We start from the raw sequence: 27,501 nt of genomic DNA, 5'->3' as shown, positions 1-27,501 counted from the left end.
ACAAAATCCACCACTGTAGTGAACCAGACAATCCTTCCAGTGAAGTGTTGTGTTGTCCGATTTTCCCTTGACTGTAAATGGCTTCTGTTTCAAGACCTTGAGTTGGGTGGACGGCTCTTGCACTTTTGTACCTGGGGCTTCACCAGGCTCTTATCTTACAGGCCCAACAGGAAACAGGAATACAGTTGGCCCCCTGTATCTGTGGGTTCTGCATTTGCGGATTCAACCAACCATGGATGGAAAATATTCAGAAAAAAATTCCAGAAAGTTCCAAAAAGCAAAACTTGAATTTGCTGTGCATTGGCAACTATTCCATTGCATTTATATTATATTGGTGTTGTAAGTAATCTAGAGGGATTTAAAGTATGCAGGAGGATGTGCGTAGGTTATATGCAAGCACTGCACCATCTTATATAAGGGACTTGACATCTGCGGATTTCGGTATCTGAAGGGGTCCTGGCACCAACCCCCTGTGGGACGACTCTACATGTATATTTCTTTAAACTTTCTCTCAAGTCCTTCTCTTTCCTTTATTGCTTTGTAGTAGCTGGACTCGGGGATATTATTTCCTATTTGATTTGTTTTGTCCCTTTCTGAATTGTTAGGTTTGGCTCTCTTGCCGTAATCTGCAATTCTCTTGAGACTTAGATTCACTTCCGGCTTTTCCTAAAATCCATCTTTGTCTCTTTTCAGGTTGATCCAGTGTTCACAAGGGAAGTAAAAGCCAAAGTAAAGAGGTAAGTGTAGGTGTTTTGCAGGAGAGGAAACCTAGCGACCGATATATGATCCCAGTTCCCAGGCACTCACCGTGTCCCAGGCGCTGTTCCCAGCAGTTTACTAATAATTCCTCCTTTAATCGCCTGTGCGACTAGGGTGATCCTGTGCCATCCTAGGCGCTATGATTCTCCCCATTTACAAGCCAGGAAGCTGATATCCTGGAAGCATCAGCAGTTCCCTAAGGGGCGGCAGCATGGACACACGTGTGAAGACGTGCAGCCTCACTAGGTCAGGAAATTCCCAGGAAACCCACTTTGAGGTTACAGTTGTCACTGATCACATTGGCCAGAACTGAAAAGACTTAAAACATCTGCTGGTGACGGTGAAAGTTGCTGCCACCCCTTTAAAGGGCAGTTTGTCAGAGTCTTTGTTATCAATTGCGTTTGTCTGCCAGTGACCCGATAACACTGGCTTACACACCCTGGCGCTTAACTGCTCACATAAGAAAAATCTGAGGTCGTTGGTCCAGGACCAAGTAAGACTTCAGCTCCTGTCTTGCTGTCCTGCGGTCCCTACCTGTGGCTTCCATCCCTAAGGTGACAGTGGCTGTAGAACTCACGCATCACATTCCGAATTTTAAGTGGGGAGATGGGGAAGGGCAAGAGCCAGAAGGGTTACCTCGCGTTCGGGTCAGCCCCTTTTTATGTGAATTTCCTCACACCCCCAGGATTCCAGCTCCTCTCACTGGCCACACCATCACCCCAGGGGACTGGGAAACGGATTTCATCCCCATATGCACTCAGCTGTCTTTACGTTGCTCATAGATACAGAATGCATGTATGTGAAAGTACAACCAATTGTGTGAAAGGATAACCTCAAAATCCTGAGACTGGTGGAGAGGGGCAGGGGATGGAGAAGAATGTCCATATTTGGGGGTGAAAAAAAAAAAGAAAAACAAGACAAAACCTATGTGACAAAGTGCTGGGAACCTGGGTATTGGTTGAGTTTCTCTATTTTACTATTTCTCTCTGTTTATGATTCTCTTTCTGTGTATCTTTAAAAAAGAATTTGAAGAAAGGTTGCATTATTAGGAAAGATTTGTTTTCTAAATCATCCAGAGAAAAATCGCAAGAGCTGTATCTCTGACGTCCAGTATCTGAGAAGCACGTGTCTCCTTGGTCAGAGGGCTTCAGAATGACGGCGGGTGTGTTAACAGGCTTCCTCTCTCTCTTATCAGGGGTGGGTGTAGAATAGATTCTACTCCAGTATGGTTTTCTGTATGGAATCCTTTAGCAGTAATGCTTCCCTGTGGATCTAGGGTATTTCTCCAAAATCGTCGTCTCCCCTTCTCCCAGCCCCTCCCCGTGAGATTCCCAGCCGTAAGCCCTCTCTCTGCCCCGTGTTGTTCCAGGACCCCTGGGGTACGATTGATCGGGGAGATGGCTCGGGAGGACCTCCACGCGGTCGTGAAGAATTGCTTCGCGGTGGTGAACAGCTCTGTCTCTGAAGGCATGTCAGCCGCAATCCTGGAGGTAATGATCTAACGGGTACTGAAAGTGGAAATATAAAATTGTCCATCACCCCTTTTCTCAGTTATGGAGGTGACGCCTTTGTCAATAAAATTGTGCGCTTCTCAAGGCTAACAAGGTGCAACGGCATTTCCTCGGGAGTCCTGAAGTAGTGTTTAAGCTCTGCCTGGGGCTTAGGAATACTGTTTCCTTTCTCCGTGCCATTTTTCCTTGCCAGCTACAAAATGAAATAAAACTAGGATAGTGTCGCCTCTCTGACTCGCCACTTAGCTTCCACGGGAAGGCGGCTGAGGCTCTGAAGGGTCGGGACAGGATGTGGGGTGAAGGTGTGTTTTGTAGGGAGCCTCCTTTTGTCTTGATGTCTCCTCCCTCTTTTCAGTGTGTCCTATGATCCCAGAATTTAGGGGATAAGAAAGGGTTGGGCTTGGATTTCCCTGGCGGTCCGGTGGTTAAGACTCTGCACTTCCCTGCAGGGGGCACGAGTTCGATCCCTGGTTGGGGAACAAAGATCCCCCAGGCACTGGCGCAGCCAAAGAACAAAAGAAAGAAAGGGTTGGGCTTGTGCACATGGCAGGGGGTGGGGCTTCATACACGGAGGAGAGTAGTTGCAGATGCACAAGGCGGTGGGGGTGAGTGTGGACCTCATCTCTCTGTCTGGTGTTCAGGTCTGAAAATCTCTTACACTACTTGGGCTAAGCGTGCACAGCCCAGCACAACCGCGCAGTCTGTTGCTGGAGTTATCTGTGTTTTGCAGGGAGAGGCTGAGATAAAAGGCCCCTGCACTTGATCCTGGCAGCCTCTGGATTGAGTGTATCAGCTCCTGGGTTAGAGGGACTTAATCCAACCTCACAGCCCTTTGCAATCTCTTCTCCTCACTGAGCGTTTTACGTGATGGGGTGTATTACCAGGATCTCTTAAACTGCTTCATGCTGATGACCTGAGTAATCCCCAGCGTGCCGCTAATGCAAAAGGATTTTCCTTTCCCTTATTTTGCTGTCGGTTCACAGCACACTGGGTTCCTTTTCAAGAGGGATCTTGGCAAAGAGGAGACTCCGTCCCTCCCGTCATAACCAGCATTCAGTGCTGGATTCTCTTCATATCATTAAATCACAAGCCATCCCTCGCATGGAGTCTCCTTTAGTTCTCACACAATAGATGCCTTGTTAAGTCCTCGTGGTTAGCGCGTGATAAAACTTGCTGTAGAAACAGAAACGTTTGATGATTGGCCCTGCAGGTCTTTAAATCGCGTTTCACATCCCCTTTCTCACCGTGCTCGTTTCTTACCTCAGGGTCTACTTAGGGCGATGCTATTATTTTATCCTAAGTGTTTGTAACGTCCATTTATTCCTTTGGATGCTAGTTGAGTTTACCAGCCAAAGTTACACTTGGTGAATTTCAGTGTTTCAGAGACCCTGGTAAATAATTAAAGCAGGAAAACAAATCATGCTTCCTAAATTTAAGAAATGACTGATGTCCATGCCTAATATTTTCTGTGAGTGTGGCATCATTTAAAAAAGCAAACAAAGAAAACCAAAAACAAAATACTGTGGGCGGGGGCGATACATACTGACGCCTGTAATTCCCGTGTTGAGAAGCTTTCAAAGCACAGAGCTTGGATTGGTAACATGTTCGTCGTCAGCCAGATGTTTGAGTACCTCAGTCTAAGCCTACTGATCAGCATTAATCTCCGTTGTGGTTTAGAATCAGCTTTGGACTAGAGCCACTGGAGCGATACATTGTGCTCTCCCTGTTAGCTTTAAAAGTGTCTGTTCTTACAGTACCACGTCCTCAAGCCATCGCAGGATCGCTCCTTTGTATGTAAATACACTTTTTTTTTCTCCCCCAACTTCTTAAGAAAAGGTAAAGTGGAGTTCGGGGATGATTGTATAAGCAGCGCACACAGCAGTTCACTGCAGATGAATGGCTGTCGAATTTCATTTACTTCAAAGGAAAGGCAGCTGTTAGCAATTCTGTCTGCCTTCAAATGTGGACACTGTGCTCCTTTTGAAAATTCCAAAATAACCTTTGGGCTGAGGGTTTTGAATGAAACTGATTTTAGAGGAGTCGTGTGGAGGGTGGATTTCATTAGAATCAATTCAAAGAACCAAAGTGGTTAATCACAGAATAAGTGCATATCACTTTTGAAGGAAGGGATCCTTTGACCTTTCAGAAGTAGCTTTGTTTTGTCATGGAAGCATGTAAAAATCCATTTGCTATGACACACTTCTTTTCTCTTGCTGATAAACTCCAAAAATCAAGCATTAGCTGGATGCCCGGGCGGTAGAGTGGACATCCCTGCAACGAATCTGTGGTTTCACGTTTGGGCTTATGATGGAGTTGAACTCTACGCAGAATTAGAAGAATACAAAAAATTATTATTATTATTAATTTTTGTTTTGTTTTGGCCATGTGGCATGCGGAATCTTAGTTCCCCGACCAGGGATCGAACCTGGGCCCCCTGCAGTGGAAGCGCGGAGTCCTGACCACTGGACCACCGGGGAAGTCCCAGAAAGTTATTTGCTTATCCCACACTTCCTCACTGGGCTCTCCTCCCTGCCCTGGAGCACACACACACACACACACACACACACACACCCTCCAGGTCAAAGTTTTCACTGCCCAGAGGAGAGGAAGGCATCTTCTAAAGCAAAGAGCAGTAAAAAGGTAATTCTTGGGCTCTTAGCTTCCAGGCCCAGGACCTAGTGATGAAAGATTCATTTCAGGGCTTTTCAAGGATAACTGTGACCCTGTGTCATTTGACCTTGGCTAATTTCAAAAGTGTGTGGGGCAGAGCTGTGCCCTTCCCACTTTTGAAACGGGAGGGCTTTTGGAGTTGTCGCAACTAGGAGGCTGCTACTTGCAGTTATTTTGGCGGGGAGGGAGTGCAGACAGGCAAAGTATTTTTCAACGTGCAAGACGGTCTTTGCGTCAAAGGTCTGTCTGCAAGATGCCATTGGCGTCTCCGTCAAGAAGCGCTCTAAACTCCATGGTGTCAGATCCGGACGCACTGTGCGTGCACATCAGTGGGGCACTCAGACCAGCCGCATCCCCACGTGACAGGCAGTGATCACGGTGCTGGACGTGTGCCCAGTTAAGGCCACTGAAATGCACGCAGACCTCTCTGCAAGGAAATCTGGACCCCAGAGGTTTCAACCTAGGGTGTGCATCAGAATTCCCTCTGAAGCTTAAAAAACCATCGGTATGCGTGACGGTGCCCTGCAAAAGCTCTGTTGGCTGTGCTGACGCGGAGCCCTGGCGGCCGTGCTTCCAAAGGCTCTTCTCCGTGTAGACTGGGGGCCGTGTCTCTGGAAACCTCTGTTAGCCCCGCTGAAGACGGTGCACCAGTGACAGAGCTTTTTAAAAAGGTCAAATAGGAAGCTTCCACCTACCTACTGGAAGGTTGAAGAGCTCATCAGGGGGCAAGAGAAATTCAGTGACTGCAAACTCGACCGGCTGTTAGGTGCCCCTTCAGCCCTGATGTTTCCTCTTTTTTGTCCCAAAACGGGGCCCCAGATTCCAGGTTTGAGCGACTCTCTGCTCCAAGCCCCACCCCCTCCACTGCCCCTTTCCCTCCACTGTCACGACCAGAAGGGGTTCAGAGGGCAAGCTCGCCCATCTCCAAACACCGTCTCACCCAAGACATTGCCAGGCCCGGTTCTCGTCAGGACCAGCGTCACAGCACTGCTGTGTTCCAGGACTTTGCCCTTCTTGCAGACACAGTTTGTTTTTAAAGAGGTGACTTCGCACCTGAAGAAAGTGACTTGTGAATCGACCATCTGATTCCTTAATGCCATGTCCTTGCTCTATGAAAATAGCGTTTCCACATGCTTACTTATTCTTAAGATGCCTTTCTTTGTTTCTCTTTTTTCTTTTGTTGGAGTATAGTTGATTTACAATAGTTTGTTAGTTTTAGGTGTACAGCAAAGTGATTCAGTTATACATATGTATATCTATGTATCTATATTCTTTTTTTCTGATTCTTTTCTATTATACGTTATTACAAGATATTGAATATAGTTCCCTGTGCTATACGGTAAAACCTTGCTGTTTATCAAGACGTCTCCTTTCTTAAAGACAGTTTATTTTTAAGAGGGGGCTTTGAAATTAGTTTTCTCTGAATATACAGCTTTCAGAGAACATTTAAGTATCATCTTCCTCCACCCAACTCACAACTTCAAGACTCAGATTGTATTTCTCTCTCTTTTTTTTTTTTTTTTTTTTTTTTTTTTGCGGTACGCGGGCCTCTCACTGCTGTGGCCTCTCCCTTTGTGGAGCACAGGCTCCGGACGCGCAGGCTCAGTGGCCATGTCTCACGGGCCCAGCCGCTCCGCGGCATGTGGGATCTTCCTGGACTGGGGCACAAACCCATGTCCCCTGCATCGGCAGGCGGACCCTCAACCACTGCGCCACCAGGGAAGCCCTCTCTTTCTTTTTGAGGTATAGTTGATGTACCTTATACGTTTCAGATGTTCACCATAGTGATTCACAACTTTTAAAGGTTATACTCCATTAATAGTTATTACAAAATATTGGCTATATGCCCTGTGCTGTACAGTATATCCTAGTAGCTTATTTATTTTATATGTAGTAGTTTGTACCTCTTAAGCCCCTACACCTATCTTTCCCCTCCCCCTTCCCTCTCCCCACTGGTGACCACTAGTTTGTTCTCTGTATCTGTGAGTCTGCTTCTTCTTTGTTTGTTTTTTTTCTGGGGGGGGATTCCACATATAAGTGATATCACGCAGTATTTGTCTTTCTCTTTCTGACTTATTTCACTTAGCATCATGCCCTCCAAGTTCATCCATGTCGTTGCAAATGGCAACATTTCCAGACTGAACTTCATTCTTTCTGCTGAACTGCAGTTTTCCTTGAAGGCAAGGAGCATGTCCTCTGCAACCTTGAACCCTCCGCCAATAATCAATGATCAATAAATATTCATTGGATTGAGCAAAGCTAAACTACTATACGGTATCACCTTTTTGACTCGCCTTAAATCAGCTGGTCTCATCGCCCAAACCTCCTGTGTCTTGCCCTTTGCAGGTTGATGATTATTTGTTGAGTGAGGGACAAGGAATGGGTGATCTTACCGGCCCACAGCCTTACTTGTGTGTTGGGTGCTTGGTGTGCACTGGCTGATAGACAAGTAAGTCTATACTACAGGAGGAACGATGGGATCTTTTTTATTTTTTGCTGAAACAGGGATATAAACTCTGTCCTCCCTCAGGACCGGCCGGTTCTGAGATTCTCTGATGGCCAGTTTTATAGATCCACACTTACGTCTTCATATCTGTATTTATAGAATCTCCTCTCAATCTGTGTGTCTGCCATAGTGTCTCTAAAATGCACCGGTGCTTAACGACATCAGTGGATACATGTACCATTTGGATTGGAAGATGCTCCAGGGCCCACCTGGGACAGGGAACAATGAGAACAGAGCTAGCCGTGCGCCCTGACGTGTGTGATCAGCCTCTAGTGAGCCTCCCCTCATCCCCTCATCGGTGGGATGAGATGAGACAGTCTGGAAGGTCTCAGCTACATGGAAGATTCTGCAGTCCCTTGACAGATGCCTAGAAATGGAATCACAGTGGGTCATGTGCGTTTGATGAGCTGATGACCTGAACAGGGTGACGAGCAGGGAAAGGAACCATCAGACATCATGTCGTCTCACCTTGACTGTATCACGACCCTGTAACTTACATAGTCAATGTCAGCTCAAGCCGTCAACCACCTAAGCGGTATTTGTGCAGAATGACAGCTGAAATTTTCATTTATTCTGAAAAGTTCAGCCCCTCGTTCCCAAATGATAAAACTGGAGCCCAGGAAGAGGTCCGGTACCGGGTGTCGAACTTCGACTCCATTTCCCCAGAATGACTGATGAGCAATGAATTTGAGACCTGCCATGTTAGTCGAGGGCAAAGCCTCCACCAGGGCAAGACCAAGGTCTCACAAGTCCTGGCTTGTGCCCTTCTCCAAAATACCAGATTGCACCCACGGAATGTCAGAACGCAAGATCCAACCGGTGGGTTCATAAAGCACCTGTGACCCTAATGTCGAGATGTGGCCGTTTGGGGTGACTGTTTGCCTGTGCTGCTGAGTTTCTTTGTTCCTGAATGTAGTGACAGTGGAAGGTCCCGATTTTTACCCTACAAGATGAGAGCAGAATATCACGACTTGGAGACTTTCTGTGACCGTGAAAGGCCACCATGAGAGGCTGTCGCGGTGCTGGGGAGGGGACTCTGAAGCTGGGGGCAAGCAGGAGGGCTCCAGTCCGAGCAGCCAGCCAGCTCCACTGTCGTCCCTGATGGTGAGAACAGCACAGTCTCAGGGGGGCAGAAAGGAGGGCTGTTCTCTCCTCCAACCTTATGCAGGGCCTGGATCTCAAACTCACCGTGTACTGGGAAGATACAGGCGACACAGAACCAGAAAACCAGGTGAGCTCACCAAGAAAACTGCTGATGAGAGAAGGTGATCCTAGTGTGAACCATCGACTTATGATTAATCTACGTTCAGATGCTTCTGGAACTTTTGATCCACAAGCATCGGTTGAGCTTTTAACTGTGTGTCACACATGGCTCCGGGCACTTGGGCGTTGGTGGCCTTTGTGCCGTGTGAAGTCCCTGGTGTCAGAGCTTCCCATGGTAATATACTAAGCGGCTGAGATTGGGGGACTTTACCTTCCTGAAAACCGAATGTCACCCCTTCGTGACCAAATTGTTTATTACGTGAAGTGAGACACCGCCTGCCGAACTGGAGTGCCTAAAACATCCTTGTGTATAGTAAGAGCCGGAATATTGGTTTGCTGATAGCATCCCCTCAGGGCTGCCTCTGGACACCAAGGTGTGAAGGGATGTCCCTCTCCCCTGCTGAAAGGCACCTGTCACATGAAAGCTGGGCTGGCCCCTGTGAAAGTCACCGTGGGAGAGTCCACGCAGGGATCTGAAATGGAGCTGGGAAGGGCTGGCCTAATCCTGTATGTTTCTAGATGCCCCCCTGCCGGGCAGGGAGGCCAACACTGCACGCCACGCTTCTGGGCATCTTTCTGAGGCCTCGATGCCAGGTAATGCCGACTCTGGGGTGCCCCGGCCTGGCTGATCCCAGCCCTTTGGGACTGGAAAGGCTGCTTAGTGGATAACCGGAATGATAAATGGTGCTTCTCCTCACTGCTGTGCACATGCCAAAGGGACGTGTGCAGTCCTGGTGGCATGTGTATGGCTGGCGCTGGGAGAAAATTACTCATCGGGGAAAGTAACGACGGTAGTTAAAAATGCATACTCCACGCTGCCGCCGAAGAAGTGTCGACTGAACATTTGGAGAGAGAGGGTTTCTTGGTGACATCGCAGTAACGACGTCAGACAGACCATTACGGCATGTAGTTTCCCAAGACTCGCAAATCCAGTCAGTCATTAAGATTCAGTATGTAGTTGGAAAGTCTGGGGTTTGGACTGGGAAATCATTTTCGGCAAGCTTTTGGGGTACTTTTTGTGCGGTGCAAGGGGTCCAGTTAAGCTAAGAAGTTATTCTCCCACAGAGTGGCTCATCTGGCCACAGAAGCTCTTACAGGGATCGCCCACCTCTCCTTTGTTCTTTTCGTCCTCGTAGGCAATGGATTTGGAAGTCCCTGTGTTGGCAAGGAACATCCCTGGGAACGCGGCAGTGGTGAAGCACGAAGTTACAGGATTGCTGTTTTCTGACCCTCAGGTAAAGGAGAGTAATTTCCCCATGTTCACCTGGTCTGAGTAGCTTTCGTCTCTGTGCGGTGATCAAGATTCTGTGATTTGCGTCTTTGTGATTAGCTCTTGGTGTTCCCTTTATAATCAGTAGGAGAGAGTGTGCAGCACTGTGTCACCGTTGTCACGTGGGCAGCTGCCTGCACGTGTCACTAAAAGACACCTAGGGACTTTCAAGAAAGTCGAGACTTGAGTTCTATTTCTGAGGCCTCTGGTGATGATCATTGTGACCTTGAGCCAGTCCCTTCCCCCTTATATGCTTGGGTTTCTGGTTTCTTTTTTTTTTTAATTTTATTGAAGTATAGTAAATTTACAGTACTGTGTTAATTTCTGCTACACAGCACAGTGACAGTTATACACTATGTACGTATTTTTTCATATTCTCCATGATGGTTTATCACAGGATACTGAATGCAGTTCCCTGTGCGCTACAGTAGAACTTGTTTGTTTGTCCGTCCTACAGATAGTATTGGGTTGGCCAAAAAGTTCGTTCAGGTTTTTCTGTAAGATGTTACTTTTTGGCCAACCCAATAGTTCGCATGTGCTAACCCCAAACTGCCAAACAGACTTCTGGTTTCTGAAGCAGGCACTCTTCAGATAACCATCCTACACTTCCAGGACATCTCCTGGTGTTCAGAAGACTGCCATATATCTGATCCCTTGCGGTCCTTCAAAGCAGTGTACGGAAGAGGCAGCGTAGTTGTGTTTATACATGTGTGTATCTGAAATTAAAATAAAGGTGAATGCAGCTGATAGTGGGCACAGCTGGTGGAGCCAGTGTCATCTGGGGCACACCTGTGTGCCAGGACCTCCCAGGACATGTGTGAAGGGGTCCCGGTCACAAAGTCTGAGGGTCCAAGGATGTGCCTACACTTGAAGCCCTTGGGACCCTGTGCAGGGCGTGTAGCCTGAGTCTCCAAGCTCTGTCTTGGCCTCCGTACGATTACAAGAGCTAATTATAACTCTTGCTCTTAGAGGTGTGATGTGGGCTGAAGGGGTTGATATACAGGGCTGAGCGGTGGTCACGGCACACGGTCAGGGCTCTGGGTCCCCGTTATCACCAAAAGGAGAGCCCATCGCTGCTGCCTACGGCTCGTGTTCGGTGGCAGCAAAAAAAGAATCTGAGGCCCATCCTTTGCTCTTCAAGTCTTTAGATTTGGAAATTAGGCTCTTATCATCTTCATGAAGGCACATGTTATATAACAGAAATAAAGGGGTTTATACTTAAAAGCTCGGGTCAACTCCAATATTTGAAAATGCCGTTTTTCAGCTTTCCTACCGCAGATACTTAATCCCACATCGCTTCCCCTTCCCCGTAGTATAATTATGCGTCACCTAGTTTCACTGCCTTCTTATGACAGGCACGCGAACAAGATGGAAGCCAGCTTCCCTCGGGGAGGGGCGGGATTGCAGGGAGTCGGGCATCACCAGGTGCTGTGTGGATGCAGCCGCTCACCTGGGAAACAACTGAAAGAGCAAAGGGCAGGCCCGGGGCTTATCAGTGATTATCTAACAAAAGGCACATCTAACATGAATGCCTTTCCTTTGAATAGCGACCCCTAAAAGCTAAAACAATACCCGCACATGAAGAGTGTGCAGTGGTTCCTTGCCGATCCTCCAGACAAAGGCATATGGCTTTTTACCACATTCTGCATCTCCCAACGTCCACGCCAGCCAAGCTGGAGGTCACAGAGTATTGTCTCCCCGTGGGCAAAGAGATTTTATTTTCATCTCCCCAAACCCAATGTCTATTTATTTTACAGCTCAATTTCAGAGCACGATAATTTTATCAGTGAGTGTCTGAACAGCCATCACTTATAAATGGCTGTATCAGGTCCAGCGCTAGAACAAGAGCAGTCTGGCTATCCTGACTTCATTTCACATTCCTTGTAAGGCATTCCTTTCACTATTTGCAGATAACTGTCCTATCTCTGACACGTCCAAGTTATTTCTGCGTTACCGGCTTCCCGTGAGTTACCAGACGCAGTTCCGCAGCACTCACACAGTTAAGGCGTGGGCTTATTTTGTTCCCAGCACCTTAATGTTACTTTTACAAAGGACGTTACAAAAGAACAGAACGCTCTAGGGGTAGCATCTGGGGGGAGGCTGCGTTTTCTTAACACGTTTGGAAAAGCTTGCTCGACGCGGATGTCACACGTGACTTTGTTTTATAGTCACGAGCAGACTCGACCTAGCACGGAGTGGGAGCATTTTCTGTAAGTCAGTGGCCGTGGTTGCTGTCATCTAGCTCAGGGGCGCAGACGGAAGCAGCCACTGGTTTGTTGCCAGCGTTTGCAAGGTTTATTCCAAGCGTGCATTCAAATACGTATTCAAAGCTCCATTTCACTTCTTGAGAAGGGACTTCTATGCCAGGGTGTCAGCCTCATAAAGTTAATGTAGATAGATGCATAGACAGATAGATACATAGATACAGACAGACAGGCAGACAGACACATCGAATGCAGAAAAATCATACTTTGGATTTTCAACAAAACGATGATTAAAAGTATTCATCTGTGGTAGGAACAAAATAATCTCTATTTTTATACACCTCAGCCCCGGAAAACCTTAATTTAAGTGAAGCTTTCCAAACCTACTAAACATTGATTTTTTTTTTTTTTTTTTTTGGTTACTGCGACAATCCCGTTCTTTTTCTTTTTAAGAAGAAAAGAGCTGAGCTATTTTATGGCTACATTTTATAGCTTCGAAATTAAAATCCATTTGACATTTAATAGAAACCGTGAATCCATTTCCTCTCTCAAGGACAGACTTTTGAAGTGTGGCCCAAACTAATTTCGCTGGGAGGTTCTGTTTGTTTTTTAGGCAACTATAAAAAAAGTCATAACTTTCGGAATAATGGTGATGATGACAGCTAACATTTAGCGCATGTGTGTCATGTGCCGGCGTCTGTTCTTTGCCATCAGCATGGATCTACACTTTTATTAAGACTGTTTCATTGTAAATCTTTGACTTTTGATGGTCCATGAACAGTTTAACGTTTGGAAGAAGCAAGGCGTGTTGGAGACACATCAACCTCCAAACTTTTGTTTGGGCAGAGCTGTGCTTGGGTCTCGAGTTTTCCCCCTCGAAATCCGAGTGATCCTGGACACGTTTCTTCTTCCTGTGCTCGTTCCTTGATCCGTAAGATGCAGATAATGATGCCCGTCTTCGGGGAGTAGCAGAAAGCACGTGGGGCGGAGTGCCGTCCTTGGGCTCCGAGGAAAGCTGAGTGGACGCAGAGTTAATCACGTTCACGGTGCGCCGCTGGGTGAAGCTGTTTGCTGCCGCTTGGCAGCCGTACGGTCTGCTGAGCCCTTAGGTTTAAGCAGTGGAATCAAGCTCAGTACAGCGAGACGTTCTCCTCGTGAAATCTGGCCAGCGTCATGCAAAATATCATTTCTCTCTTTCTTCTTTTTATTTTTTTAAAACAATTCTTTTTATTTATTAAAACAATTTTTAACTTTTTAACCAAACATTTAGAGTTCTTGGATGTGAAACACAACTGTGATGTGTAAGCCCCCAGCCAGTTCCTCTGAAGTGTAACAGCACAGATGCAGGCTGGACCAGTGCTTGTTGGCTTTCCATTTAAGCCCAAAGGAAACTCTGGGCAAACGCTATGTGAACTAAAATGGAAGTCAGTCCAACATTTTTTTTTGCATGGATTTGTCCACAGGGTGACCATATTGTTCATTGTGAAAAACCAGGTACCTTTGAGAGTGACAGGGGTGTTATTGATAATTATGCTGGGATGACGGCCATGAACCTGAACCAAATGACCTAGGTAAGGACCGTCTGCTTGAAGAGCTGGGATCAGATGCATAGCTGGTATTTGTTAGGGATCAAGGGTGCGTCCAGCCACGTAGGGGAGGCACAGTTTTCTAATAGCCACGCTGAAAGAAAATAAAAAGAAACAGATGAAATTCCTATCAATAATATATTTTATTCAGCTTCATCTATCCAAACTTGCATCATCTCAACATGTAATCGATATAAACAACGTTTTCCCCATCCCACCTGCCCATAGAACTGACCGTTGGTTTCAGTGCAATATAAACAATTTTTAATGAGATCTTTACATTCTTTTTTTTTTTCGAGACTCTGAAATCCTGCGTGTATTTTACCCGCCAGCTCATCTCAGCCTGGAGATTAAATTTGTATCGAAATACTTGGTCTGCATTGAGACTCCGTACCATTTGCAGCTGGAAAAGTAGATTCACATGTCCAGGCTGTTGCAAGTGTACTTGTAAAGCTTCGTAATACCTGAATCAAGCACCAGTGTCAAAATTTCAGTTTAAGTCCATTCAAGTGAATAATTTAAAATGCAGTTCCCGGGCACACTGGCCACATTTCCAGAGCTCAGAGTGGGTGCTGGGCGGCACTGCTCCCCGGAGAGGGAGCGATGGGGCAGGTGGTCCCAGCCAGGCCTCCTCTGTGTGCCGGGCACCACTATAGGGACCTTGCCCGTCTCTCTTACTAATCCTCGCGGGAACCCCACACAGGTGTTGCCATGATGATCCCAGAGAGGGTGAGGCGTTTACCTGCGAAGCTCAGCGGGAGCTGACAGGGCTGGGACTCGAGGTCTCAGCCTGACGGGCGCTCGGCCACCCCGAGAGCGTTTGCACGATGCCTCGTGTGGCTGTCTCTCCCTCTGTCTCTGTCTTTCCTTCTTTCTCTGTCTCTGTTTTTCCCTCTGTCTCTGTATGTCTCTGTCTCTACCTTTGTCTCTGTCTCTCACTCTCTGACTCTCCCTCTCTCTGTCTTTGCACCTCTCTCTCCTTCTTTCTCTGTCTCTGGCTCTGCCTGTGTCTCTGGCTCTCGCCCAGTTTTCTGTGCCTGTCTCTCCTCCTCTCTGTGTCTCTTTCTCCCATCTCCATCTTTCCTTCTTTCTTTATCTCCGTTTGTTTCTGTCTTTCCCTCTATTTCTTTCTCTCGTCCTCTATCTGTGTCTCTCTCGGTGTCTGTGTCTCTCCCTCTGTCTCTGTCTCTGTCTCCCTCACCATCTCTCTCTTTCTCCCTCCCTCCCCTCCTCTGTTGCCTGGGCAGAGAGGGGACACTCTTCCATGGGACCGTCCTCTAAAAGGATTCTGCTCACCATTTTGTCTGACTTCTTGGGGAGAACGGACCTCTTTGTAAGGCCCAGTCCTGCTTCGCTTCTCTGCCTGTGGCTGGTCCCTGGGGTCAGAATGACCCAGAGGGCTGGAGGTGGTGGGGGCAGAGGGACGCCTCGGGTGGGCACAGCGCTGAGCAGTGCCGCACAGGGTCGGGCTTGGCCAGGTGAGAAGGACGAGGGTGGAGCCGCCAGGTGAGGCTCGCCGCTCAGGAAAGGCCAGGCCAGGCCGGGGGCCAATGAGGGATGGAGCGCAGGGCCCTTCCCGGCTCTGGTGCAGGCTTTTGCACTCCCGGCCGGCAGGCAAAGTCTGACATGCTCTTAACATAGGAGGACGGGAGGCCCGTTTTCCTCTGCTTGTGGACTCGCCACCCGCCTTTACAGGGCAGGAGCTGCATCTCGGAACTGACCTTCTGGCCTGACCTCTGCTGGCCGCCCGTGTCTCACAGGCTACGTGTGCGACTCTCAGACCCGCCGGCTGTGCACACCCGCTCTGTGTGTGAACAAGCACCTTGTGGGTTGGGGGCTTGCTTTTTTTTTTGAAAGTGAGAATTTTTAGCTACTTTATTAAATATATTCAGTTTCAAGGCTCTGACCATCCATAATCGCCATGATGCAAAACATGTTCACGTGTAAAAAATACCCCCTTCAACATGCTTCAAGAGGAATAACTGTGTTTTGCAATCTATGCGGCATGAAATAGAATTTGATATTTAGAAAACCATCTAATTGTAGTTTGGGGGCTTGCGATCAGGCGAGCGGCCTGCCTGACCCAGCCTGACCACACCAAAGGGACCCTCGGCCCCAGCGCTGCCGGCTGGGGCCCTGCCCATCACCCTGTGAGTTTGTCCCTCTTCCGGGGGGCCTGGTGACAAGATGTCGGTACAGCAAATGCGGTGCCCAGCCCACTCCAGGAATCAGCCCTGTAGGCGCATTTGCAGCTGATCCTGAAATTCAGAGTAAGGAGATGATGGTGACTTCTTGGCACTGGCAGAATTCAGGTGAGTGGCCTGTGCAGGATCCTCGGGGGCTGCAGCTGCCAGGGTGATGCTGTAGGAGAAGGCGCGGGACCCCGGCAGCCAGCTCAGGCCCCCTCCCCGCGGCCTCCCGACCAGTGCGGCGGGTGCGCACACGAGCAGCCCCGCACCACTGTCCTGGGCTCTGTATCTACATGCTGCTTCCATCTGTCCCCGCCTCTCAGGGGCTCTGTCCCCAGAATACTGCTGTATCCAGACCCTTACACCCTCCCCCCATTCCAAGGCACTACTGGGTCTTGTCTGGACGTTTAGAATAGCTTCCTCCGCTCCATCCCACGCACTCTCCTCCTAGCAGCCAAAGGGACCTTTATAAAATGCAGATGCCGTCCCATCCATCCCCGCTGCAAAACCCCTCTGTGACTTCCTGTGGCCGCAGAGAAAAGACACCTCCCGACTCGGCTTCCGGGGCTTCACGCCTCTCTTCCTCTGCTCCCTGCCCACCCCTGGTTCTTCCCGCAGCCGGGCCACCGGGAGCATCCTTCCCCCTCGGCTTCACTGTCTCTTTCTTGAGAGGCTTTCCCGGTCACCCTCCCCCATCTTCTCCATCCCCCCCCCCCCCCCCGCCCTGTGCTGTTCCTCCGTAACCCTCTGCACGGTTCACACGCGCGCCCTTGCTTTTATCATACATGACCTCCCCACCCAAATGAATGAATGCCCCCCAGGTTGGTGGTCATGCTGGCTTACTCACGTGGCCCCTCGTGGTGGTCCTGGCACAAATGGGTGCCCCGCAACTATCAGGAGAGGTACTTACCGCAGGGCGTTAAAGGGATAATCTTTCTTGGGTGGTAACCAGACACCTTTGGTTATTTTAGTTTGATGTGAATCTACACCGCGTGCCACCCAGGTGTCGTTGAACTGCTTTCTCTTCCTGTTTTCTTTGCAAAGTAGCAGAGGACAGCCTCGGCCTCTGAACTCTGCCCGGACTCCCTCCCTGGATGGTTCTTTCCACAGCCTCGCTGACGTCAGCCTTCCTTGGGTGGCACTGCCGGCTGGTGTCGTGCTCATGCCATCTCCCCCGAGTACGACCAGGATGACTTAATTGCAGATTTCCTTGCACATTTCTTCTGGGTTTTGCTCTTTCCCTCTGACTTTCTGCCGCTGGCAGCGTGCCCACCAGAGCCATCTCCCGGGTCCACCTCTTCTCTTCCAAGCCTTTCCTCACTTTCTTCCCTTTCCTTCCTGACATTCTCCTCTTCCCTGCCTCCGAACCAGCCAGGGGGGCGTGAGCAATTTTCTGCCAGCTCGTGTATTGAAATGACGCTCTGGTCGGAATCTGGGAAGCAAGAGAGTGGGAGACACAGAGAATATTCACTATCCTTGCTTTTAGTTTAATCAGTAGTTCCCAAATCTCATGGATCTGTGCGGTAGCTTTGTAGGTTTGCTCCATCCTCCCGTGAAGCAGCCAGGCCTGGTGGAAAAGGACCTCGACTCTGGGGCTGCACTGTCTGAGTTTAATTCCCATTTCTGCCACTTACTGCTGTGCTACCTCGGGCAGGTTCCTGGACCTCTCTGTGCCCCTGTTTCTGTCTCTGTGAAAAGAGTCATAGTGATAGCACAGAGTCCTCGTCCCTTTTCTGCAATTCCAAAATCCAAAAAGCACTTGAAAAACAGTTTTATTTTTAGTAAGTTGGGTGCCAAAACTCAGTTGGCAGCAAACTCATATCTGAGCTGATGTGAAGTTATTCGTGGCTTTGTTTAGCCTGCTTGGTGGGACGGTTCTTAAGTTTGATTTGGAAGTTCCGGTGTGTTGTTTATGGGGCGCTGCGTTAGACCCCTGGAGGGCGTATGTTACTAAAAGGGCACGGAGACCATTTTATTAAAAACCCCAAATCCTGGATTCTGAAACATGACTGGTTGTTACCTGGGTATAAGCTCTTGCTAACTGTTGACTGTTGTTGTAAATTCTGACCAGTTCTGGCCCCTGTGGGAGGCTCTTGGCCAGAGACCAGGTGTCACCGTTGAGAAGGTAGAGAACAGGTTGGCACCTCACCGAGGCTTTCTGCTTGACTCAGCCAGGGACGGAAGAGAACTGAAAGGCGGTTCGCTTTCTCACCAAGTGGCCCACGGTCGTTCGCTCCCGCTACCTCTCACGGGCCACCCGAGAACAGTGATCTAGATCACAGGCCAGAGCCTCCAGGGCTCTGCCCCACCACTCCTGGGTATCGCTGGGTTTGGGGCCTGGCTGTGAGCGGGCTTGTTAGACGCGAGCTCAGGAATTGTCCTGTTAAAGGGCCTGAGCTTGCAGTGTGAGTGAACAGGACGCCTAGCCAGACTCTGCAGCCGCCAGTCTCGGAAGGGATGGGCGGGAAGGAGCCAGATCAGGCTCCCAGCTGCCGCCATTCGACAGCCACGGGTCATGGTCAGGGGCCCGAGCCCCTGCCACCTTCTCTGGCTCTGCATCGGGCGGGCAGTGTGCATGGGGATGATCTGCCGGGAAGTTGCTTCTGCACCTACCCAGGTTGGCTTCTGCTCCCACATCTGCCCAGGGTTCTCACGCTGTTGTTGATATTCGTTTTAAAGTCAGCTGCTCTCTCTAACCATTACGTTGTCATGGGAACAAGCAGCCCTCCCCAAACTCAGTTATCGCTGCTGCAAATTTAAAAGATAGGCTGACCATGGAGAACAGTATGGAGGTTCCTTGAAAAACTGAAAATAGAGTTGCCATACGATCCAGCAGTCCCACCCCTGGGCGTATATCCAGAGAAAATGATAATTTGAAAAGATACATGCACCCAGTGTTCATAGCAGCACTATTTACAGTAGCCAGGACATGGAAACAACCTAAATGTCCATCAACAGATGAATGGATAAAGAAGATGTGGTACATACACACACACACACACACACACACACACACACACACACACACACACACAGGAATATTACTCAGCCATAAAAAAGGATGAAGTAATGCCATTTGCAGCAACATGGATGGACCTAGAGATGATCATACTAAGTGAAGTAAGTCAGACAGAGAAAGACAAATATCATATGATGTCACATATATGGAATCTATAATACGACACAAAGGAACTTACTTACAACACAGAAACAGACTCACAGACATAGAAAACAAACTTATGGTTACCAGAGGGGAAGAGGGGGCATAAATTAGGAGTTTGGGATTAACAGATACACACCACTGTGTGTAAAATAGATAAACAACAAGGTCTTGCTGTATAACACAGGAAACTATATTCAATATCTTGAAATAAGCCACAATGGAAAAGAATATATATATATGAATCACTTTGCTGTACACCTGAAACTAACACAACATTGTAAATCAACTATAATTCAATTAAAAAAAAAAAAAGACTGGGAATTCCCTGATGGTCCAGTGGTTAGGACTCCATGCTGTCACTCTCGAGGGCCTGGGTTCGATTCCCCGGTCAGGGAACTAAAATCCCACAAGCCGTGTGGTGTGGTCAAAAAAAAAAAAATAGACTGAAGGTTTATGCTGAATAATTCCAAGGCTATTTGCACGTTCTTACTAGTGGTCCCCACTTTACCCAACAGCAGGAGTCATCGAGAGAACAGGTCACGGAATTATTTTGTGGCCACGTGTACATATACAGCATTGTGAACGATGGCATTTGGGTAAAGCTTAACACTACACCAGCGAATGCTGTTTTGTGTAAGAAAAACAAGACAGATGCGCGCACGTCACTTCTAGATGGGTCTTGAAGGGTGATTCTCGCAACTTACAGTTGTCAATGAGATGAATCTATCCTTTTTTTTATATATAAATTTATTTATTTATTTATTTTTGGCTGTGTTGGGTCTTCGTTGCTGTGTGCAGGCTTTCTCTAGTTGCGGTGAGCAGGGGCTGCTCTTCGTCACGGTGCCCGGGCACCGTTGCAGTGGATTCTCTTGTCATGGAGCACGGGCTCTAGGCACGTGGGCTTCAGTAGTTGTGGCAGGTGGACTCAGTAGTTGTGGCTCATGGGCTCAGTAGTTGTGGCTCGTGGACTCTAGAGCGCAGGCTCAGTAGTTGTGGTTCACGGGCTTCGTTGCTCCGCGGCATGTGGCATCTTCCCGGACCAAGGATCGAACCCGTGTCCCCGGCATTGGCAGGCGGATTCTTAACCGCTGCGCCACCAGGGAAGTCCAAGATGAATCTATTCTGTGGCCAAATAACTTGTGTAAAATAGGGTAGGCACAGTTGTCCGTCTTAGACTAGTGTTTTTCATAGTCTGACTCTCCAGAATCACCTTGGGGGGAACTGTTAGAAAACACGCATGTGTCATGGACTGAATGTTTGTGCCTCCACACACTCACCCCCAAATTCACGTGTTGAAATTCGGACCTCTCCTGTGATGGTATTAGGAAGCGGGGCCTCCGAGAGTCCATTAGGCCATGAAGGTGGAACCCTCACGAATGGCACTAGAGCTCTAATAAAAGGGACCCCACAAAGATCCCTCGTTCCTTCTGCCATGTGGGATTATAGTGAAAAGACAACCATCTCTGAACCAGGAAGCAGGTCCTCACCAGACGCCGAACCTTCCAGCGCCTTGATCTTGGACTTCCAGCGTCCAGAACCGTCCGCTGTTTATAAGCCACCCCCTGTCTGTGGTATTTTGTTATAGCAGCTCAGACAGACTAAGACACCATTCCTGGACCTCGCCCCTGACCTACCCAATCAGAATCTTAAAGTGAAGTGTGAGGACCAGAGGCACAGACTAAACCTTAATTAACTCCAGGGTTCCGAGGAAAACCACAATCCACGATCGAAACGACAGCACATCTGTCAGTCTTCAGAAGCCTCCTTGTCAACACCCCCCGTCAGTGACATCAACATCCCCCATCAACATCCCCCATCATCCCCCATCTCCCATCGTATTCGAAGCCTCTGGAGAAGCAGCTTCGGGGTTGTCTAATTGAACGTATCTTCCGAGCCTGAAATCCAGAGTATTTATGCCACTGACTTTCGCTTCTCCTGGAAGAATACGTGTGTATCCCTTACAGAAGGTGGTCGGAATGCAATGCTCTTTCAAACCATGCCACGTTCAGTCTGCCAGCTCCCGTGTTCTCTCTGCATGAGACGTTTGTTTCTCGTTGAGGGGCTCCCCCCTGCCCCGTGGCTTTCAGCTGACACGGTTATGAGAAGGATCCCACCAGGGGTCTAAACATCCATCCTGTAAAACTGACACTGCTTCTCACGCCCTGCATCTGGCTGGTACCTCGGGGCGACAAGGCAGGTCGAAAGGATTTAGTGAGAAAAAATTTTTTAATTGAAATATAGTTGATTTACAATATTATATTAGTCTCAGGTGTACAGCATAGTGATTCAATATTTTTATACATTATACTCTATTTAAAATTACTGTAAAATATTGGCAGTATTTCCTGTGCTGTATGATATATCCTTGTAACTTATTTTATACATAGTAGTTTGTACCTGCTTGTACTTATACCCCTATCTTGCCCCTCCCTCCTCCCCTCTCCCCACTGGTAACCGCTGCTTTGGTCTCTGTAGCCATAAGTCTCTTTCTGTTTTGTTATATTCATTCCTTTGTTGTATTTTTTAGATTCCACCTATAAGTGATAACATACAGTATTTGTCTCTCTCTCGCTGCCTGACGTATTTCTCAGTGAGTTTTCTCCACCAGCAGGGACTACTCAGTAAGGAAGAAAACTCTGAAAACAGTCAACTGCTAATTGAATAATTATGAAAACAAACCATGGTGTTTTACATGATTTTTTTTTTTTTTTTTTTTTTTTTTTTTTGCGGTATGTGTGCCTCTCACTGTTGTGGCCTCTCCCGTTGCGGAGCACAGGCTCCGGACGCACAGGCTCAGCGGCCATGGCTCACGGGCCCAGCCGCTCCGCGGCATGTGGGATCTTCCCGGACCGGGTCACGAACCCACGTCCCCCGCATCGGCAGGCGGACTCTCAACCACTGCGCCACCAGGGAAGGCCGATTTTTTTTTTTTTTTTAACTTTAGAAATCTGTAACTTAAGCCAGTGTTTGCATACCTGTGGTCCTGGGGTGGGTCTGGTCTGCACACATGTTTTGTTTAGTTTGCTGTTTACTTAAAATTTTGAATTAGTTGTTGGTATTTAGCATGGAGTGCTTTTACATAAATATGCCGAATTTCGACTTCTCTTGAGAAACACAGCAAACGTGGGAACAAGTGGAGGCCGCTACTCACTGAGGCAGCCGGGGTTCGGCGCTGCGGGCCTTCCCCGCCGGGAGCCGTTGGGCACTTGAGTTTCCAGCTCTGATCTAGGGCAGTGCCTACATCTGTTTTTAAACTCTCTTAAGATGTGGAATCCCAGTACTTGGTTTCTATTTTCTTTTGTTTTCGTGTGTGTACCCTTGAAGGCCTCATAACTTATCATCATGAATAATTTTCAAGAATAGATCATTAAATCACATAAATGATGAAGCCTCCCCTCCCCCAGTCAAGACTTGGTGATCAGATCTGATGGGTGTTCTGGCGCGTCCTGCAGCTGACGGTTGTATAAAACCTTTTGGGCTTTGGTTGGGATGATGGTGAATTGGCATTTGTACTTGTTTCCTGGAAGTTTTGCTACAGCTCTTATGACACGGTCCTTTGGTCCACTGGATGAGTGTCCGGTCGCTGGTACGGGTGGTTGCTGGGCATCTCAGTCCAAGTGGTCATTCATCCTCCAGCAGGCTACCTCAGGCTCCTTTATGGGCTGGCCTCAGGCTCCAGGAGGGCGAGAGTGGGAGCTGTCAGACCTCTGGGAGCTTTGTTTGGAAGTCAAACTACATCACTTCTGATCTATTCTGTTGGTCAAAGCAAATTCCAGGGCCAGCCCAGATCCAGGAGATGGGGAAACAGACCTCCTTCCCCCTTTATTGGAGGAGTGGGTGAGCCCTATTTCAAAGAGACGTTCATGCAAGGCTGGGGGACTGCGGCCACCATCTTGCACACAGTAAATGACAGTCCGTGTCAACGGGCTTTTCTCATTGTCCGCACGCGTGTGTTCAGAGTACTGCCTTAGTTGTCGCGGAGGAGCTGTTTTAGCCCAGAAGAAAAGAATCCCAGCGTCTCAGGGAGTGACTAGTACAATTCAAGAGTGAGATTTTTCTTTCCTTCTCTTTCTTTTCTTTCAGCCACCCAGCCAGGGTTTTATGCCAACGGCCAAGATGTTTCCCGCTCCTTACCCAACTCTCTCTTGCTTTGTTGAAGTCAGAGTTCTTTGTTCAGTCTTCCATGCAGAGAGGAAAAAAAAAAAGTGCTCTTTATCACATCCTATTCCTAGAAGCTCTTGTTCAGGATTCCGTTATAAAACGGTCATATATTCCATAGAAATCATAAGCAGGGGGTTGGGTTTTAGGCAAAGTGTCTGCATCAGATAAATCAAAGATGTGACCAGCATCATAAAATAATGTACCAAAGCTGTAAGCCTCTCGAATAATTTTAATAAGAACGTTGTTCTCCTATGAGATGGGAATAAATGTTACATTTTTATTATAAAAAGAACACCAATTTACCATAAAGTGTGCATATACTACATAAAAATATAATTCCACTCTATCGTAATTATTGCTTTTTATGTTGCTAGCTATAAAAATCATCCGTTTAATTAACGATAATTTTGAGACTACGTGGACGTTCCTTGTGAATGGCGCAAAGCACTGTGTGTTAATCTGAGGCACTGTTGACTTATTGGAATTTACACGGGTTGGGGAATCACAATAATAACGATAGCTAGGTCTGGGCTAGGCGCTGCCCTGAGTTCTTTGTATTAACTCATTGAATCCCGTCCACACGCTGTAAAGCAGGTACTGTAATTATTCCTAATTTAAAGATGAAGAGACCGAGGCTCAGAGAGGTGACGAAACGCACCCAGCATCACTCCCGTGAAGGGTAGGGTGTGAATTTAAATGCAGGCCTCCTGGCTGGTGAGCCCTGCTTTGACTTATGTGCGAACATAATAAATAATGCGTGCTCCCCTCCCCGCTCTGAATACTCCTTAGCAATCAAAAGAATTCTAGTTCTTTCCAATTATGAAGGGCTTTGATATTAAAAAGTGGCCACTTTTTCATTGCATCAGCGTCTGCAAGCGTCAATAAACATAGAGCAAAGCACACTTCCTCCCTCTGAAGCAACAGAAGGAAAGTGTAGAAAATCCAGGCCGGTTAAATCCCCTCTCCCCTCCTTCACCCATGGAGTGAGTGAAGGAGTCTGGGAGTGGAGTCTGGGGAGTCTGGGGCAGGGCGGGGCTTACCCATCCAGTGCCCACTGCCCCTTTGGAGATGATCACTGTAGGGTTCAGAGAGGTTAACTAGCTTGCCCAAAGCCACACAGCTAAGTTATGTGTCGAAGAAGGATTTGAACCCAGATCTGAACCAGTGGAAGCCTGGCCCTTTCCACTCCACCAGGTGATGTTCACGATTTGAAGACACACTCCGTGCCCGGGAAAGGTGAAAGGATCAACACAATGGAAAACAAACGTGGCAGGGGTAGTGTTGTCTAGAATAGAGGAGCTCAGATTCTGGAATGAGACCTGGCTTCATATCTCAGCCGATACAAAGGAGGGAAGAAACTGTGGCTCTAACTGTGGAGTCCCTGTAAGGACTCAGTTACTGTGAGAAACAGTAGCTTTGAGCAATCTAGGGAAGAAAGATGGGGAAGCATAATCGATGACGACAGTATTTTTCCACGATGTTCACCCTCGCACGTGTGTGTGTGTAATTTCTTACTCAGTCCCAATGTTTGCGTTAACGCGCATCCTTCCGGAAGGCCCTTTCCTCCAGAATACGGTAGGCGGGCAAAGGACGGACCAGGAGCAAAGGCAGACGCGGGCTTTGGGGTGCGTTTGCAACCCCCCTTCACCAGCTACTTACCTCTCTTTCTCCTCCACCCCCTTCTTTGCAGGAGTTTGTTCGGCTGGCAAAGAGACTGGGGGGCGATCCGGCGTTAGAAAAACAAATCGTGGCCAACGGAAGGGAGTATGTGAGAATGTACCATTCGTGGCAGGTGGAGAGAAACACCTATGGGCAGCTGGTCAGGATGCTGGAGGGAAGCAGTGAGGACTAAGGGCGTGCCCGGTGCCGCGAGATGCTCAGCCCTGGGCAGACACGCAGGGGCAGGGCTCTGGGCAGAGGGGCCATCCAGTCGAAATCAAGCCGGGTTCATTGGAACCGTAGATTATTTGTCATAAGACGATTCATCCAGAACCTCTCTGTGCTTCCAGGTAACAGCCCAGATGTGTTTCCTGATCAGTCCTCACGGAGATACAGTACTAATGGGGGCAGGGAAACTGGGTTTAAGGGGCATCAGGGAGAGAGTTTGATTAGCTGCTTTAGGACTTCTAGGGGCTTATCTGTAAGCCGTCACAGGGAAGGGTAGGCCCCTATCCCCTGTCTTCTGATGACCTGTCACCCATCACTGTCTGTTCAAAGAGCAAAAGCAAAAATCAGACGTGTTGGCTGAGAGGGTTACTGGCAGTGATTATAATGTGGTACAGACCCTGAAGCCCATCTGGGGCCCTGACAGAGGTGCGGCTGGGCCCCCAGGCTCTAAACACTGGAAACAGTGCTGTGCATGAGTTGGCCTGATCAGTCATGTAACTGAAAGAGCGGGGAGTACTCTACATAAGCAGGCCAACCCCTGCTCCCCCCATAGGCTCCACCGCCTCCTGGTTGAATTTGGGTTGAAAACCAGTTGGAACAAAGCCCATTATCGCCCATGGCCTGGAAAATACTGGAGCCTGGCTCTTTGGGTTCAGCATCAGGGACCCAGCATCAGGGACCCAAGGATGAGTGTCGATCTGGTCACCAGCCTCCAGCCCATCGCGGAACCGGCACTCGGGTCCCCTTGACCTTATCCATCACGAGGCGAGTTTAACCAAGTGTCGTCATCACCGTAAGGACGTCCTGGCTGCACCGGTGCTGCATTCCCCAAACCCTGTGCTTGTTCTTCTTGGTGGCGGTACTTGCCTCTGTTGGATCCTGAAATCCCTGCTTTCTCGTGGACGTTCCATGACAACAACTGGGGGCGAAATGCTCCGTTTCTCGTGTGAGGTGAGGAAACAACCCGGTCCAGAAGGAGGAGATGAAGGTGGCTCCGAGCCCGTCAGAAGAAGCGTTTCCTTAGTGTTTCTTCCAATACCTGCAGGCCCTGGAGTGGGGAGGAGGGATCCACATCATCTTTGCCTCAGACTTCACGACATCTTGGACTCTTTTCTTTCCAACCATCCTATTTTTGTGAACGACCAAACCTACATCTTGTTTTTAAAAGAGTAAGCCTCAGACCGAACGTCTTAAACTCTAATGACTTGGGGATAAGAACAGCACGTTTATGGATTCTGTACCATGTCCCTTCCTGAGTCGTTCTACGCCTCAATCTCAGAACAGGATCCCTTCCCAAAGGCAGTTACCTGGAACCCGAAGATGCTCCTGGCACCCAGGATTTGCTGTCCTGCTAACAGTACCCCTCACAGTCCCCCCTTTTTTGGCATCTGAGGGTCACTAGGGTCGGGGCTTCCCTGTGGCCATAGCAAAGAGAGGGAGGGAGAAACAGAGTCCAAACTCCAGGTGGACAGCTCCGTCTGAGTCTGGAATCAGCGATGCCAGCCTAAGGAAAGGCCGCGTGCGTGTTGTCCCGGGTACCAGCCATCGATGCTGCTGTTGATAAAATGCTGGTGGTCGGGAAGCTCCGCTCTCGTCCTGGTTGAATGACATGGTAGGTGCTTCGCTCCAGTGAGCCTCAGCCTCGTTCTTTCGTGTCTTTATAGAGACACTCACACATGCTGCACGCCCTTTGGGGAAGGGCGTGTTGGTTTTAAATGAATAAAGTGTCACCATCCGCTCTAGAGAAAGAGCCCCGGTGTGTTTCTTTTGTGAGCCTTGTCCTGCCAGAAACAGACCCTCCACAGCCTCTAGTCCCCGCACTTCAAAAGAAGATACACTGGAGCATCTCATTAAGAGGGGTTTAAAATGCAATTGCTGGGCTTCCCTGATGGCGCGGTGGTTGAGAGTCCGCCTGCCGATGCAGGGGACACGGGTTCGTGCCCCGGTCCGGGAGGATCCCACATGCCATGGAGCGGCTGGGCCCGTGAGCCATGGCCGCTGAGCCTGCGCGTCCGGAGCCTGTGCTCCGCAACGGGAGAGGCCACAACAGTGAGGGGCCCGCGTACCGCAAAAAAATAAATAAATAAATAAATAAAATGCAATTGCTATTTTAATACCAAAGTATAGACGTAAAAAAAAAAAAAATGCTTTTCTTATAAATGTTCTAGACGCTCTCAGTTTCATACTCAGTCAACTTTATGTTTAAACATTTTGTGTATAGTTTCCAATTTGCTGATGTACAGGTGTGGAGGACTGCAACAATACATTTCCAGATAGAACTAAGATACTATAACCTTCACACGTGGAGGGAAGATGCATTTCATATAGCATG

General features: G+C 48.5%; 1 protein-coding gene across 2 annotated transcripts in view; it reads left to right on the top strand.

Moving 5' to 3' along the window:
• Window positions 1-26,894, top strand: part of GLT1D1 (glycosyltransferase 1 domain containing 1) — a gene marked incomplete at its 5' end in the record, with an annotated part of 100,048 nt that extends 73,154 nt beyond the window's left edge. For both annotated transcript variants that reach the window (XM_082667173.1, XM_082667174.1), the window contains 4 exons: window positions 694-737; window positions 2,129-2,249; window positions 9,846-9,944; window positions 24,973-26,894. In XM_082667173.1, the coding sequence (XP_082523299.1) occupies window positions 694-737; window positions 2,129-2,249; window positions 9,846-9,944; window positions 24,973-25,134 (426 nt within the window). In that variant the 3' untranslated portion in view covers window positions 25,135-26,894. The remainder of the gene's footprint in view (window positions 1-693; window positions 738-2,128; window positions 2,250-9,845; window positions 9,945-24,972) is intronic.
• Between the last annotated feature and the right edge of the window lie 607 nt (window positions 26,895-27,501).

The sequence above is a fragment of the Grampus griseus genome (assembly GCF_964374135.1).
Source record: "Grampus griseus genome assembly, chromosome: 12".
Taxonomy (NCBI): Eukaryota; Metazoa; Chordata; class Mammalia; order Artiodactyla; family Delphinidae; genus Grampus; species Grampus griseus.
Note: the sequence above shows the minus strand (reverse complement) of the source record. Positions and strands in the feature narration are given on the sequence as shown.